Source organism: Cylas formicarius, unplaced genomic scaffold (genome assembly GCF_029955315.1).
Source record: "Cylas formicarius isolate icCylForm1 unplaced genomic scaffold, icCylForm1.1 PGA_scaffold_9__14_contigs__length_23061073, whole genome shotgun sequence".
In the NCBI taxonomy this organism is placed as follows: domain Eukaryota; kingdom Metazoa; phylum Arthropoda; class Insecta; order Coleoptera; family Brentidae; genus Cylas; species Cylas formicarius.
The window spans coordinates 8,302,831-8,318,680 of NW_026844365.1; the positions used below are offsets into that span (position 1 = coordinate 8,302,831).

General features: G+C 38.1%; 1 protein-coding gene across 3 annotated transcripts in view; it reads right to left on the reverse strand.

Moving 5' to 3' along the window:
* Nucleotides 1-14,525, reverse strand: part of LOC132707208 (protein-L-histidine N-pros-methyltransferase) — a 127,912-nt gene extending 113,387 nt beyond the window's left edge. For 2 of the 3 annotated variants that reach the window (XR_009619721.1, XM_060678955.1), the window contains exon 1: nt 14,068-14,525. Coding sequence is in view for 2 of the 3 variants with exons in the window: in XM_060678955.1 (XP_060534938.1) it covers nt 14,068-14,265 (198 nt within the window). In the remaining variant the exon portion in view is untranslated. Of the gene's footprint in view, nt 1-4,840; nt 5,000-14,067 lie in introns of those variants that run through there. The other variant, XM_060678956.1, reaches the window with a different exon arrangement.
* Nucleotides 14,526-15,850: the final 1,325 nt, after the last annotated feature.

Consider the following 15,850-nt stretch of genomic DNA (forward strand, 5'->3'; position numbering starts at 1 on the left):
TGGGGCTCTCCAGGTAAGTGATGAATGGGTCCTCCGGGTATATACGCCCGCGTCGTCCTTTTCCAATCAGACAAATGCAAATTTTTTTTTCGACGATCGATACCGTTCCCCTGGCAGGCGCCAGTGGCGTCCGCTCGGGTAAAAAAATCTAGACGACAAATATCTAATTCTATTTCTGTTACGAGGCTGAGCCTGACGATGAAAACAACGTTTTTTAATTTCTTTTTCTTTGGTTTATTTTTCCACGTAGTCCCCAGAAAAACTAAACCATTTTTCATATCGGTGATCTAATTTAGTTATATAGTCTTTATAAAACGAAACGCCGAACTTCTCAAAAAATCATTCACCGCAGTAACTTCCTGGGTGTGCTCAAACTATTGTCCACCACGCCAATCTTTGAACCTAGCGTAATCGATGGGTGCAAAGTCCGGGACTTAAGTGTAAAAACGCTATCTAAAACCTAGTTAGATGACGAAATTGCCATTGTCTGCTTTGGAGCTTCTTCGAATCTAAGTTTTCCAGCACTATTTTGTGCATTTTTTCTACTATTTCAAGTATTGTCATCTCTACAGACCATTGAATATCACGGTAAAGAGCCTTTCGGTGTGTTATCCATATTCCCTATTGTAAAAATGTCAATAGTATTTTGATTAAAAGGTAAATGAATACTAATTTGTATATAATCTGGTACTACAGATTACCGATTAAGAAAATCAGGGTCTGTTAGGCTGTAGAGCTGAATGACACTTAACTAACCAAAAGCAGAATCGGATTTCTAATCACCAACAACCTAGACAACAACTGATGGGCAGGACATCCCGATAATGTAACCTCGGAAAGTGGAAGAATGAACATGGCAAACCTCAGGATGACAAATGCTTGTGACATGTTTGACGCCCTCTGCTGTTTCTAGGGCCTATTGGTGAATTACGCGCTCCAGTGATATTCGCAACTTTTTTCTATTGCATTCTCAATAATTGGGGATTTTGTCGAACCGCCCTTCTTTAAAACAATCAGATTTTCGACAACCGCGTTTTCACGCAAAAGTTTACTATTTGTAATGCAGATTTCTTAAATCGATAATGCGATTTTTTCGTCCCCGAGGATAAGCACGTCCTTTGAAGTTAACTGCATTACGGTCGTGGCAGAAAGGGAATTTTTGTAGCTTTCTCGGAAGATTATAAAAGTTAGTGACATAAGAGCTTCGCGTATGGACTCGGCTGGGCTTTAACCGTGAAGTTAATCCAGACAGACTCGAAAGATATAATTTATTGCGATGCTTTTTTTCACCGATGATCTATCATCCGCTCTGAATCAGCAAGATAATAAGGCGATAATTTTGTTTTTGCAATTTTAAAGATGACAGACCAGATCTATTCCACAATTTTGTAAATCATACAGAATTAATCTTAATTATAGTTTATAATTGATTTGTATAGTAAATCATGTATGTATGTAAAGATAACCTTTAAATTAAGTTTTTCCGCATCCTTTGCAGTTCTATCGGGTTTTCATCTTTTTGATGGAATCCGATGACAAATTTCATACCGATTGAGTCGTAAAACTGTTTAGAACAAATTATTCATTTCTAGCATCTTTTACTTTTGTGATTTGTCAGTTCCACCAATAAAAATGGGTCCACTATCGATCCTACAAAACTGTAGTTGGTAGTTTCAAATCCTTCGGAGCCAAAAAAAATTCTGGCAGTAAATGCCCACATGTATGCTGACAATACCCAAACTTATATCTCTTTTTCACCTTCTCAGATCAATATTGTTCAAAACCTGTCAAATTCTAAAAATTTGTGAAGGACATCAATCGAACCAAGTCTGTTGGCATATTATTCTGTAATGATAACGTTCGAGGTGAGCTAACTGAACGTATAAAATTTATTGTTGAGAATACTTGGAAGTGTGCCGCAATAGATCATCTGTGGAATAGCATGATCTCCCTTAAAAACTGTTGTAAAAATTTAGGTCTTATCATTAACGTAAATTTAAAATTTAAAGCGCACATCACTTTTTGTCTAAAGAAGGCATTTTCAATGTTTCGATTAGGCGGAGTGTACCAAAGACTTGAGGGATTGGGATGGCTTTATATGGTTCAGCAGGGTTCTCTGCATTCTGTATATGTCTCTTTTATAAGGTTTTTATAAGGTATTACAATGTCATTACAACAGCATTTGTTAACTGTGCCTAAGCACAAAGTGTTTTTCCTACCAGAAAGCTTTTACAATTAATAATATAATATATTATAATATAATATCACACAATATCCACTAGCTCATATAAAAAACAAATGAAGCGTAGATTTATGAGAGGATGATATGTGGGCATTAATTTGGATAGCCGTTCACTAACGTAGGTAACAAAACTTCTCTTTCTTTCTTAGCTACTTCTCGCTTCTTTTATCTATATTTCTAATTCACGTAGCTTAGTTGACTTCAATATTAGCTTCCCTTGAAACGAAGCTGCCAATCATTTGTAGTGTGAAATAATAAACTTGATTGTTATTATTATTATATTTAGTTCAAAGCTCAAATAAAGCAGCAGTGGTTTATGGGCGAGCGCCCATACGCATCCCGGCCCGCGGAACGTGGAGGAAGACAAATGACGCGTCAAAAAGCCCGGCCTCCCGCGACCCCTTCGCCGTATTAATGACATTCCGAACCACCTTCCGCGCTACCGTTGCGATTGTTATTAACCGGGGCCTATCTGCGATTCCCCATCGACATAAATAACGGAAAGTTAATTGAAAATTTTCGACCGGAATATGGCGGATCGGTTTTCGGGTCCGGCCGTGTGTGTTTTAACCGATGAAATACGATCGCAACCGAGCGACGGACGGAATTAAATTTCCTATCGTTCGGAGATGTATACCGGGCGGTTGCTTTTAAAGTGCCAAGAATTGGTTTTACGCAAAACGGCAAGAGCATGTCGCTTGAGTTAGGGAAAGAACAATGTTGCGACATTCAATATTGATCGACCAGTTGATTTCAAGCGCGTTTGCAACCAATAAGACTACCTTCAACAATCACCATTTTGACAGTTTTCAGTGCGGTTATGGCCTCGAGTACTTTTTCGACAGTATTTTCTCAAAATGTGCCCAGATACCATTATATTTAAATTTACAAAAATGAACTATCTGATGTGCATCGATTTTGATATATATATTTAAGATGACCCCACAAACTATCTCAATAAAGGACAAAAAACATTTTCGATCTTACCTAATCACCATAATTCATGGCACTCTTTCGAAAATAGTAAATATTTTGGGTTATAAATGTACTTTCATTTTTGTTTATTCAAAGCAATATCGGATTTGCTGACAACCAAAGTAGTGGTGGTAAATTTCTTCTATTATTTCTAATATTCGTAAACATACGCAGTTCCAGATGTGAGATGTGAGATAAGAGACCATTTAGAACTGATAATTAAATTATGCCTTAAACTAAGTTTTAAGGTCTTGGTTCCCAAAGTGGTCGAGGTGACCCGCAGAGATCCACGAAAATTTATCTCGTTTCGATAGTGAAGAACTAAAAAAGTTAACCAGCGAAATTTTAAAAGTAGTTTATGAGAAAAAAAGCCTGGGATACTCCGATTTAAGGGGTTCATTGTTTTCTATTTTAAAAGGACGATCTGCCCGGGACCTGTGGTTAATTAATAAAAATACCTAGCAAAATGACATTATTAAAAAGGGTTTGTTTGAATGTTATAGACAATGACAAATGTTGGTGCAATGGGATATTTCAGGCTTCCATTGTTTTATTATTTATTTCAAAAATGTTCCGGATGGTCAAGTATCTCCCGGTGTTGTTAAGTGACAGACCTCATACTGTGCGAATAGTATAAAATTATTTAAATGAGATAAGTACTGACACCTTGAACTGACCTCCATACAGTCTAGACATTAACCCCATAACTTATATGGAATCAAATCGGTAGGTAGCTTAGAGATTATCAACCCCCACCTGCCTCAATGGCTGATATAGAAAACTGGCTGATCAAGTATCTCCAGTTGTTGTCAGGTGAATACCAAACAAATCTTAGTCTTTCGCAACAGACTACATACTGCGCAAATAGTACAAAATTATTTAAATGAGATGAATACTGACACCTTGAACAAAGTCACAGTCACAGCCACACAGTCTAGTAATCAACCCCATAGAACTTATATGGAATCAAATCGGTAGGTAGTAGCTTAGAGATTACCAACCCCCACTTGCCTCAATGGCTGATGTTGAAAACTGGCTGATTAAGTATCTCCAGTTGTTGTCAAACAAACTTTAGGCTTTCAAGACAGACCACATACTGCACGAATAGTACAAATTTATTTAAATGAGGTCTGGCCTCCATACAGTCTAGACATTAACAAAATATCAATATTGCAATCAAATGGATAGGGAGCTTTGAGATTATCAACCCCTACCTGCCTCAACCGCTGATGTAGAAAACATTAGCAGGAAAATATGGACTAATATCGACAAAGCACCAATTAAACGTCTGATTCAAAGACGAGCGGTCGATGTTAGTCAGTTTCAAGAAGTAGGAAAACACCCGATATTGACATTTTACTTGTTTGATGTTATTGTTACATTTGGCATTAAATTCCACATTACGAGTGATAAGACGATTGGAATTCCCAAAGAATGGATTTTCTTTAAACCCTGTGTGCATGCCTAACACTTAAAATAAAAATGTTTTTTGTAAAGATTTATGATACGATTTCGCATTTCGGGAGAAAATTAACTTCGAAATTGACCCAAAACTTCAAAAGAGGTGCCCTATTTAAACCTCAAAAACGTGTAAGGAGGTTGAGGACTTGTCACCGCTCTTACCTCGATGCCGAGCTTCTTTAGAGTCTGGAAAAATCGCATGGTTCATATCTCCGGCTGGTCAAACGCCACCGCCACACACACACACACACACACGTCCACTGTTTAATCCTCGGGGCAATATTTATTATGCACGGTCGGGCGCAATATTTAAACAGTTTTTATCTCGATCGTTAAACTATTTGCAAACGGCGGCGACGCGATGCAAGCGACGACCTATGCCGTGACGATTAAATTTTTGCACTGTTCATAACGTACGCGTTTTTCGCGATACCCGATATCTACCGATTGTGCTAATCCCGGCGGTAAAACAATATTCGGGATATGAATGCCATTAGGATAAATGAGGCCGATATGGATTTTGCGAGGCAAATTTTAACTAGAGCGAGATAGGTAGTAATGGGAATTGTTTTCTCATGCTAATGCTGAGTGCCAATAACAGCAACAAGAGAATTTGTTACGGTTGAATTTAAAAACTATTTCATGTTTAACAAATTTTCTATTTGTCTATTTTTCATTCCTACAAAATAAATAATGAATTTCTTTTAAAAAATTGGTTATCCAGGCAAATTTTAATCATACTGCACTGGATTGGTTTCAAACAGGTAACGGCACAACTATATTCCTAATTTCTTTCCAGTTCTAAATCTAAAATTAGAAATGTGGAGTGGAGTTTTCAACTCACCCCGTATATCTCTTGAAGCCGAGTGTATTTTTCTAAGAGAATTTAATTAATATATTCATCAATACGGTTGCGGCAAAAAGTGACAGCGTGTGTGCCTGAGTGCTCCCAAAGAATTTAGCACCATCTGAAGCGGAGTAATCCAGCTTAGTCTTGTTGTGTGCTTGCCTTTCCCTCCTTGCGCATGCTAATTTAATATAGGCTTTTTTATGCGTTCACAAGCAAGACAGCCTTCCCTCCATGATTCTACTTAGATTTATAACAAAGTTAAAATAGAACATTATAAATACACAGACGCGGGAACTTTTATTGTGCTTGTCGAGGTCACATCCGGAAACCCCATTAGACTTGGGAGTGAACTAAGGAAGGCCAATGTAGTAGGAATATTGAAAATAACAAGGAAATGGAGAAACAGGATAGGCATTGACTTTTAACCAGCAAGGCTGCAAACGAGTTTATAGAGGTTTAATAAAAAAGTTAGACATGTCAAAATGCATCCCTATGGGTTGGGTTTCGTCTAAGGGCATCATTAAAGGTATTCCTATTGAGATAACCCCAAGTAGCTAAAGCGGACGCATAAATCTTATCGGCCAGAAGAATGAACAGAAGGGTGATAAATGGGAACGCAACAGAATACATTCCAACAGAGATATTAGTTTTAACATTCTAAGGGAAAAGGATACCTGAAATAGTGGATGTCGAATATCACAAAGCAGAAGTTGACATACCGTAGGTCAGGTTCTACAGTGAAAGAATTTTTTAAGACATGGATATTTAGAGGCCAGAAAAGATACCCAAGATGTCAGGAAGAACATTCGGAAAATGAATCTGACTCGGAAATCATAACATGTGCCCACTGTGAGGAAGGTCATAACTCGCTATCCAGAAACTGCGTCGAATATTCAAAATAAAGAAAAATTAAGAAAATTATGGCCTTTGAAAACATGCCTATTTATGAAGCAATGCGAATGAGTTACATAGAACTCTTCAAGTAGCATGACTTACAATAAGAATGAAAAGGATTATCCTTACCTTCCGTTAAGAAATAAGAGGTGTTTTTTTTCGATGTATAGAACTTTAAGTTGCAATAAAACAACGATGGATTATTCGATTGACATGAATTTTATTTATCCGAAAGATAATCGTGTGGCATTACATTTTAAATATGATTTCTGACATATGACCACCACGGCTGGCGCGGATGTAGTACAACCTGGACGTCCAATTTTCGATGACTTTTTCCAACATTTGTGGCCGTATATCGGCAATAACACGGGGAATGTAGTCTTCCAAATGGTCAAGTGTTTGTGGCTTATCCGCATAGACCAATGACTTTACATAGCCCCACAGAAAGTAGTCTAGCGGTATTAAATCACAAGATCTTGGAGGCCAATTCACAGGTCCAAAACGTGAAATTAGGCGGTCACTTTCAATAAATCGATTGTGGCACGAGCTGTGTGACATGTTGCGCCATCTGGTTGAAACCACATCTCCTGGACATCATGGTTATTCAATTCAGGAATGAATGAGTTAGTAATCATAGCTGTATACCGATCACCATTGACTGTAACGTATCTGGCCATCATCGTTTTTTAAGAAGTACGGACCAATGATTCCACCAGCCTATAAAGCGCACCAAACAGTCAGTTTTTCTGGATGTAACGGTGTTTCGACATACACTTGAGGATTAGCTTCGCTCCAAATGCGGCAGTTTTGTTTGTTGACGTAGCCATTCAACCAGAAGTGCGCTTCGTCGCTAAACAAAATTCGCTTATGAAAATCAGGAACAACGGTAATCTCGTTTTGGGCCCATTCGACGAATCTACGCCTTACTTGATGATCGTTTGGCTTCAATTCTTGCACGAGTTGGATTTTGTAAGCACCTAAACCAAGATCCTTCCTTAAAGTGGATGGACACAGATCCAATTCTTGTGCTTGATGGCGGATGGACTCATTCGGGTCTTCCTCAATGCTACGCTCTACAGCAGCAATAGCTTCTTCTGTACGCACCGTACGGCGTCTCTGAGGATGCGAGTTATCAATAAGAGTAAACGTGGTGCGAAAACGTTCCTTGGTTAATCGAATTAACTGCTCTGAGGGACGATTTTGTCGACGATAAAATGGACGTAGTGCGCGATACGTATTCCGCACAGAACCATTTTTTTCTAAATAAAATTGCACTATTTGCAAGCGTTGTTCTATTGATGGTGAATTGCCAAACCAAAATGAGAATAAATCACTTGACAGCTGTTACATCGGTCGCCATCTTGAACAGTAATGCCAACTTAAAGTTCTATACATTAGCAAACACCATTTTATAAATAGCCAAGAAAGTCCGACTATTCGGAAATAGTCGTACACAACAATAACCAAAAGTCCCAAAAGGAAGTAAGAGATCATACATTCGCCGCCTGTAGACAAGAAGTCCCTAAGAGAAGCTACTTTTCCGGCAACAACTAGAACGCCCACTAGGGGGCGAGCAAGTAAGTCAATTATTGATTATGTGGGAGAAAACAAAAGTACGGCGGAAGCTAATAACATGGAGACAGATTTTCAATATTCATCGCTGTTCAAGTTAATAAAGGACGTAATATACAGGGAGATAGACCATGTGGCAAGTACCTACGCCATACAGTTTGAAGACGATCTCCGAAATACATATCATCACCAGTATCTTTAAGACGAAATTGTCAGTCAGGCGAAGATGAATACTAGACAACAAATCAATGTCATGAATTAGAACATTAATGGAGTAAAACAAAAATGAGTAGATCTACAAAACCTTATGTCCGAACATCAAGCAGAGGCAATTCTTTTAAATGAAACGCATTTACGGAGATTACACAAATTTCACATGAAGTTCTACTCAGTTATTCGTCAAGATCGGGACGGTGGTTATGGTGACATAGCCTTTTTATTAAACAAAAATGAACCATTTATAGAAAAATAGTAATGAGAGAGCATCAATGTCAACGAGCCTATATAAAACATTCAAAAGCTATCGAGAACCTCAATACCCAAAACAAAAAAATGACATAAAGTTTGCAAATCTATCCTAGTTTATTATCCACGGCTTGTTTTCCTGTGTGCTAATGCTTTGGTCCTCTTAAAGCAAGAAGTATGTCTTTTTTGTAGTCCTCACCTTTATCTGTTGCCCTTTATCAGACACGATGGAAGGTATGGACATCAGGATCCAGATGCTTCTTTGGTCGCCTTCCAACGGGAAACTTATTTGGGCGGCCGTCTGACCAGACACGAGCTCATCCTCAAGAAGAAGAAAAAGAATTCAATTCACCTCACGAAAACATCTTTGGTTATGTTGTTTGACATTTCGCAGAAAAAGTAAAACAAAGGGATTAGGTTGGTTATTGGTGTAACCAGGCTTTTACTAGTGGTAAACCAAGAGTTGGTGTTCAATTTTTTAATATCCCATGGTCTGATACGTAGCAATATTGAATCTAACCTATCCCAGATATCTTTGATTTTATTTTGGTCCATCGGGATATACTGAGTTCGTCTTGGGCAGTTTAAATCCACAATCACCTGTCAAGCTGATTAATCTTCGCAATCGACGTTTTAGTTATATTTCACTTGTGAGAACCACGAAACCCCCAAGCGACATCGTGGAGAAGTTTGCTATCATTTTCTGGTATTCTTTATTCATTTTTTTCCTCTTCCTTGTTTCTCCTTTCGTCCGGGTCGGCGTTCCCGGATTTCGACACCTGATTGTTGGAGTCGCCCTGTTGGAGCAGCCTTGACCAAAGAGTTTGGACCAAAGAGTGAGATAGTGTTTATCTTGTGATCTAATGATATGACTAAATGAACACATTGGTACTACTGCAAAACAGCTTGCAAATTGGAGTCGATACATGTTTGGAATTACTTGAAAAAGAAAGTACCTCATTTAATTTAATCATCTGTGATAATTACAATAATAAATAATACCATCTAGTCGAGACTGACCTCTAGAGTGTTTTCATTATCGACTTGGTTAAAGGCATTAACTAAGAGTCTCCATATTCGAACAACCTGAGGTAGCAAGTTGAATTTATTTCCCAACCTTTCACCTGTTTGGATTTTTTTTAGGTAAATCGTTTGATAACGGGTACTTTGTGAAATTGGTTCAGCTGAGTTCACAAAAACACACAGATTTCCTGAAGATTTTCCAATGATTTTGCGTATTGTACTGATTTAGCAAAATAATTATTAGGTTATGTGGACATTTCTTCTATTCCGCGGTAAATAAAAAAACATAAAATTTTAAAAAATAGGCTTTTTTAAAATCTCTTTTCAAAAAGTGAGAAAATTTTTTATAAGTGTCAGTCAAAAAAAAAAAATAATTTACAATAAAAGGCAAACAATGAAAAAGAAAATACTTTTATCTTTTTTCTTTATATACACCCTATAAAAATTGTTATGGTAATTAATTTGGTAACTACTAAAGTAATTATAACTAACTATAACTTACATAAATTTCAAAATTTGAGGCTAAACTATAGTCGATGGGTCCATTAGCCTAATATAATTTTAAGATCTGCATATATATATATATATATATATATATATATATATATATATATATATATATATATATATATATATATATATATATATATATATATATAGGGTTTTTTACATCTGTCGCTGTCTCCCTTCTCTCAACCTACGCCTCCATCCATCTCTGTCTTGCCATTCATCTCCGATACCTCTTTTTTCCATAGATTCATCTACTTCATCCCTCCAAGATCTTCTGGGTCTACCCCTTTTCCTTCTACCTATGGGGCTCCATTCTGTTATCTTGTGTATCCACCTATTTCTGTCCGTTCTTATTACATGCCCATACCATACCAATCTCTTTTCTTCAATCAATGTTAAGGTCTCTTTTTTGACACCCATTCGCTGCCTGATCTCCTCGTTTCTTACTTTGTCTATTCTCGAAATTCTACAACTTCTCCTCCAGTATTCCATTTCAGTGGCCTGTATTTTACTTTTGTATTTTTTGTTGATCACCCAGTTTTCCGCGCCGTATGTCATTACGCTCTGTACTATGGTGTTAAATATATGTGATTTGGTGTGTCGAGTGATGTGTCTATCCCAGAGTATTGGATTTAGTTGTCTGATACAGTTTCGCGTCTGGCCTAGTCTACTGTTCATTTCTTCCTCTGTTGTCCCTTTTTGAGATATTATTAAACCTAATTATTTGAAATTTTTGGTTCTCTTTATTCGATGATTTTCATCGACTTGTAGGTAGTTGTCTCCATCTTCTGTTGTTGCCAGGTATTCCGTTTTCGAAAAATTTATTTACATTCCATTTTTTTCATATTCTTCCTTCAGTTTTCGTAACATGTAACTTAGGTCTTCTTCGTCTTGTGCGAGTACAACTTGGTCGTCCGCGAAATTTAACTTGTAAAGACAGTCGCCTCTGATTGGAATTCCCATTTGTTCACATTTTTTCTTCCATGGTTTTAAGATCTCCTCTAGAAATGTTTTAAACAATGTTGGTGATGTGGAGCATCCTTGTAGCAGCCCTTTTGTTGTTTTAAAGCCTTTTGAGAGTCTATCTTCGATTTTTATAGATATTTGGTTTCCTTCAAACATTTTTTTAACGGTCTCTATTAATTTTTGTGGCAATCCGATGGTCTTCATTGCCTTCCATAGTATCCCCCTGGGTATGGTGTCGTATGCTTTTTTTAGGTCTATAAAGGCTAAGTGAACCCCTCTCGGGAGAGCTTGCAACTCCTAGAGAGCGCGTCCCCAGGTGGCGGATAGGGGAAGGCCTCCCAGATATGGGTGGTTGGAGGGAAATCAAATACCTCCCGCGGACCAACAAGCACCACCGCAGCGTCGGACTCACAATGGGCGGCTGCAAATAGCGACAGTTCCCAAAATGGGCGGCTGAAGTAAAAGGCCCTCCAAATGGGGATTATGGCGTCAGGTCTAAGCTCCCTGGCACATGTACAAATATAAAGGGTCAAATAGACTAGAAGCAGGATGAAAAACCACGGAATTTTTCCCCGGGTGGTAATCCACACCTGGACTTTTAGACAGAAGAGGGAGCCCCAACGGTTACGGGGGGGGGGGGGGGCAAACCTGCTGATCGTGTACGAAACCCAGTCTTAAATCTCAACCAATTTATCTTAAGCAACTAAAGTCGTTTTCTTCACAGTTTAGAATAAAAAATTGGTAAGATGAAAATTATAGAAATTATTTCTTTTGTAATCTGAGTAGGCTACCGAGGTTCGAAGTATGCTGTTTCCAACTGATGTGGTATGAATAAATGCTATTTCGAAGGATAAGCATTGAAAATACTTGAAAACACTTGGGGGTTACCAACAATGTTATCCATCAAAATAAATTAGTCTGCAATTCAACGTCACACTTTATTTAATTATATATTATATATTGCTTTATTAGTGAACCGCATCTTAATGAAAATGGCAAGTGCTCAAAACTCCCAACAAAATCCTAGAATTGAGGTATCATAGGTATCACTAATTTGTCCCAGATTTCGCAGATAATACAAGGATTTCACAGTGATATTTTTTACAGTTAACAAGCCCTTAAGGAGATGACATCAACAACAAAAGCAGAAAGTTAGAAGTACACTATTTTTTTTGTTACATTGTATTTTTAATTTTCCTAAAATACCCCATAACACCAAAATCCCATCTGCTCAAAAAATTCTAATTCTAAGAATTCATCATATTCGAAAATAAATACACCAAATCATCTTGTACCCCATCCGAGTTCGATTCCCTTTCAAATATGATTCAAACTCTTCCCAACTACCAAATCATTTCAAATGTGGAGCCTATTGCAAACAAAGTGCCGTCTCAAACAGGAAATGAAATCCGATTTCAAACCGCAGAAATCTAATATTCCAAACACTGAACGCATAGCTCTTAAATTAATGAAATCTAATCACGACATGATAATTTTAAAAGCAGATAAGGGAAATGGATTCTATCGTCAACTTAAATCTGCTATTAAAACTTCTTCTCTATTGCAATGCGTGAAAATATCTGTCACCCCTCACGACTCTAAAATTCCTCGTTTTTACGGACTCGCTAAGATTCATAAACCAGTTTAAAACCGATTTATTATTGGCGCCATTGGTGCTCCAACATATCTGACTTCTATATTAAAACCTTTTAACGATTTTCTTGTTAGTCGCGACGTAGAGTCCGTCACTCTTTACTAATGTTCCCAGTCCATTGAAAAATGCTTGTCAAATTTATGAACAAATATCACATGGGTTCATTATCGTCACCAAACATCGCAAATATATTCACGAAAGCTTTCGAGAGGCCGTCGACACTTTTCATTTAAAACTAACAATAGAGACGCTAGCTATTCTATATTCTACATTTTTGTTATTTTTTCTCACGGTCAAGAATCCCTAAGAGATTTTCTTACACATTTAAACTCTATGCATTCAATTAGAAACTAATAAAAAACTTCCATTCCGATATTGGCCGTTCCATATCTGCATAATTAACAACTCACCAGTTAAAGTTTCTATTGCAATTATTATCCTAAATTTTACACACTACCCCGCATTTTGCCAAATCTTCTTTCTAAACAGCGATCACAACAAAACATTGTTTTTTAATTTAATGAGATCTGGGCATACCTTCTTCTTCTTGCTTTTATTGGGCACGTCTGCCATGGACACTCGCCCATCGCCGATACCTGGGCATATATAAAAAAGATATACTGCACAAAAACCGCCACATCTAAACGGAAACTGTCGAATTGAATTAAATTATCGTCAGCGGTCATGTTGCGAATTGAACGTCGTGTTGGTTAAAAATCTAGCTATTTTTTAACTCTCAAAAAAGTAAGGTAGAATCAAGTTTCAACGGTATTTTTGCGTCTACGTTCTATGCCGTTAAAATTCAGAAATAGTCATCATTCGCACCCCGTTCGAGGGGTCTAACAATAATTACAGTCTTAAGCCTCTAAGTAAATCCTCGTGAAGAAAGGAATCGACTCGTGTTTGCCAAGCAGAGCCGAGCCTCATCAATAATCGACAAAGCCATGGACGGAACTACCGTCAATTATCCTCAATTCCTCCTTTACGTGCGCACCTCATCGCGGCTCGCTTATTAGGATTCGGCCTAAATAATGTATCGGATGTTTACACGTTGAATAATTAAAGTTCCGATCAAAATTTACCCGCGACATGCGACGCCGCGCACTCAAACAGACTTAAAAATTGCCCTCTACCCACTTAAAAAGAAAAATTGCTGGTAAATAACCGACGCTGCGAGTCACCGAAAATTTCGACCGTGGCGTCAAGTGTTTAACAAACGCGTTTTAGGAAAGCTGCATTTAAACTCATCTTACGCATTCTTAACATACATATATAATGAAATACAATAACCTACAACCCCAAAAAATAATACGACGCAAGTAAATACCTCGACGAAAGCAAAATTAACCGTCATAAATGCAAGATTAATGTTCAAACGCCGGTCGCATCGTTATACGCAAGTGCGCACTGACATCAGACGTATGTAGAACCTTGCGCTTAAATGTAACCTACCTCGTTCTTATCAATTTGGTTCAAGTATTCGTCTTGACGTTGTCGGTCGTAGAGAATCCGTGCCAGCGAGCCTCTAGGTCGAAACCCGGCCCATTGTGACGCGAAATCGGGCCCGGCGACGCCACTGGCGCAGCCCGCGTCTCGTCCATTGATATTTTTCGAGGCGAACGCACCACAGCTGTTCGATTCCGACTCCATATCGGCCGCTCGCGAGCCGCAGTCTTGATTTTCAGGAGTCTCGGTGCCGAGTTGAGGTTAGGTCGGGCGGCGGAACACTTTCGACGCACTTTGCCGCTGTAAACGGACGAAACGGCTATGCTCACGCGTAATTTGGACACTCGGCTTGAGGTACAGGGACGAAGGTTCGGTTTGCCGGTGAAACGTAAACAAAAATTCGCCACGAAAACAACAATAAAGGGTTCGTTAACCGCGGTTTTACTTCGCGTCGTTACCGGCTGGCCGCCAGTCAGATGTTTTCCTGTAGCGGGAGGTTTGAAACCCGGGTCGATAGCGAAAGTCGACGTTGTCTGTGGTGGAGCCGCGCCGTTGCCAAACCGGGCGGCTTTTTCGAAGACGATACCGATATTTTTCTATTTTTTTAATTTTTTGTGTAAATTTGATTTTAAAAAATGAAGTTTACTAATTAGACAGTTTATTAACAGTATTTGCATGGGGACTACAGTTTTCCAATTTTGTCAAATATGGCGTTCAGATTTGATATTGCGTATTTTTCATTAATATGTCTAATTAGATTATGGACAATCGATTTCAATCGGAAGGCACAGGTCTTATGTTTAATATACACCAATAGGCCCCAAGTAGGTCTTTACATTTTAAAGAATAAGTGTGTGACCACCCTTTACACTCACTGAAGGTGGTCGCCAAGAATGGGGTACAACTCTACTATGCCAATTTCGCTAAGTTGAAGGAAATAAGTGCCAAGTATAGGGCCTAGACAAATTCAAAAAGAAAGGATCGAAAACTGACGGATCTATTCAAAATTCAATAGTTTACGTTGACAAGTCAATAATATATATACAGCTGTGGATCAACTCAACCGACGTCAAAAATTCATGTTACCAAAATAAGAAAATGGAAATCCCTAAATTTAAAACAGGTTGCTCATTTAACTTCACAAAAACAACTGGGATGACAAACAGTAAACAATGAAAAAATATCCCAGTGGAATGCCAAACGAAATCCACAGAACAAGGCGATATAATAGCGATCGCGAATGCTCGCACAACCAGATAAAATGAGGAACTTACTTCTGTTGATTGTGGGTGGCGGCGATCCAGCACAATCTGTTAAGTTGCAGACGTGGCGCTCTACAGTTGGGCAAGGTCACAATGATCATTCGCTCATTACCGACGTTGGTGCTACGATTTTATAATAAGCTGGGTTTAATATTGCTAATACTACTAGGCCAATTAATATCAGGGGCAGAAATACTATAACTTCTTACTACAATGTGACCAAATCAAAATATCATAAAAATAATCTCTTGACTGTGGGCGAGAGGTTTAGTACCATACAGGTTGATTCCCCGACTGTACTAAGGGCCTACTCGCTTTTAACCAATTGTCCACCAGTCTTAAAATGAAGTAATCTCTCGAAGATTTCGACGGGTGAATCTATTATCATGGTTAAATAATTTTTAAACAGAGGAAACTTTTAAATATAATGCTTCTGTTTGCTTGCATTTATTATTAGGTAAAAAACAATCCAATGGAACATTAATTCAGCGATACTAGTGATCTTTAAAAAATCAACAACAAGTAAA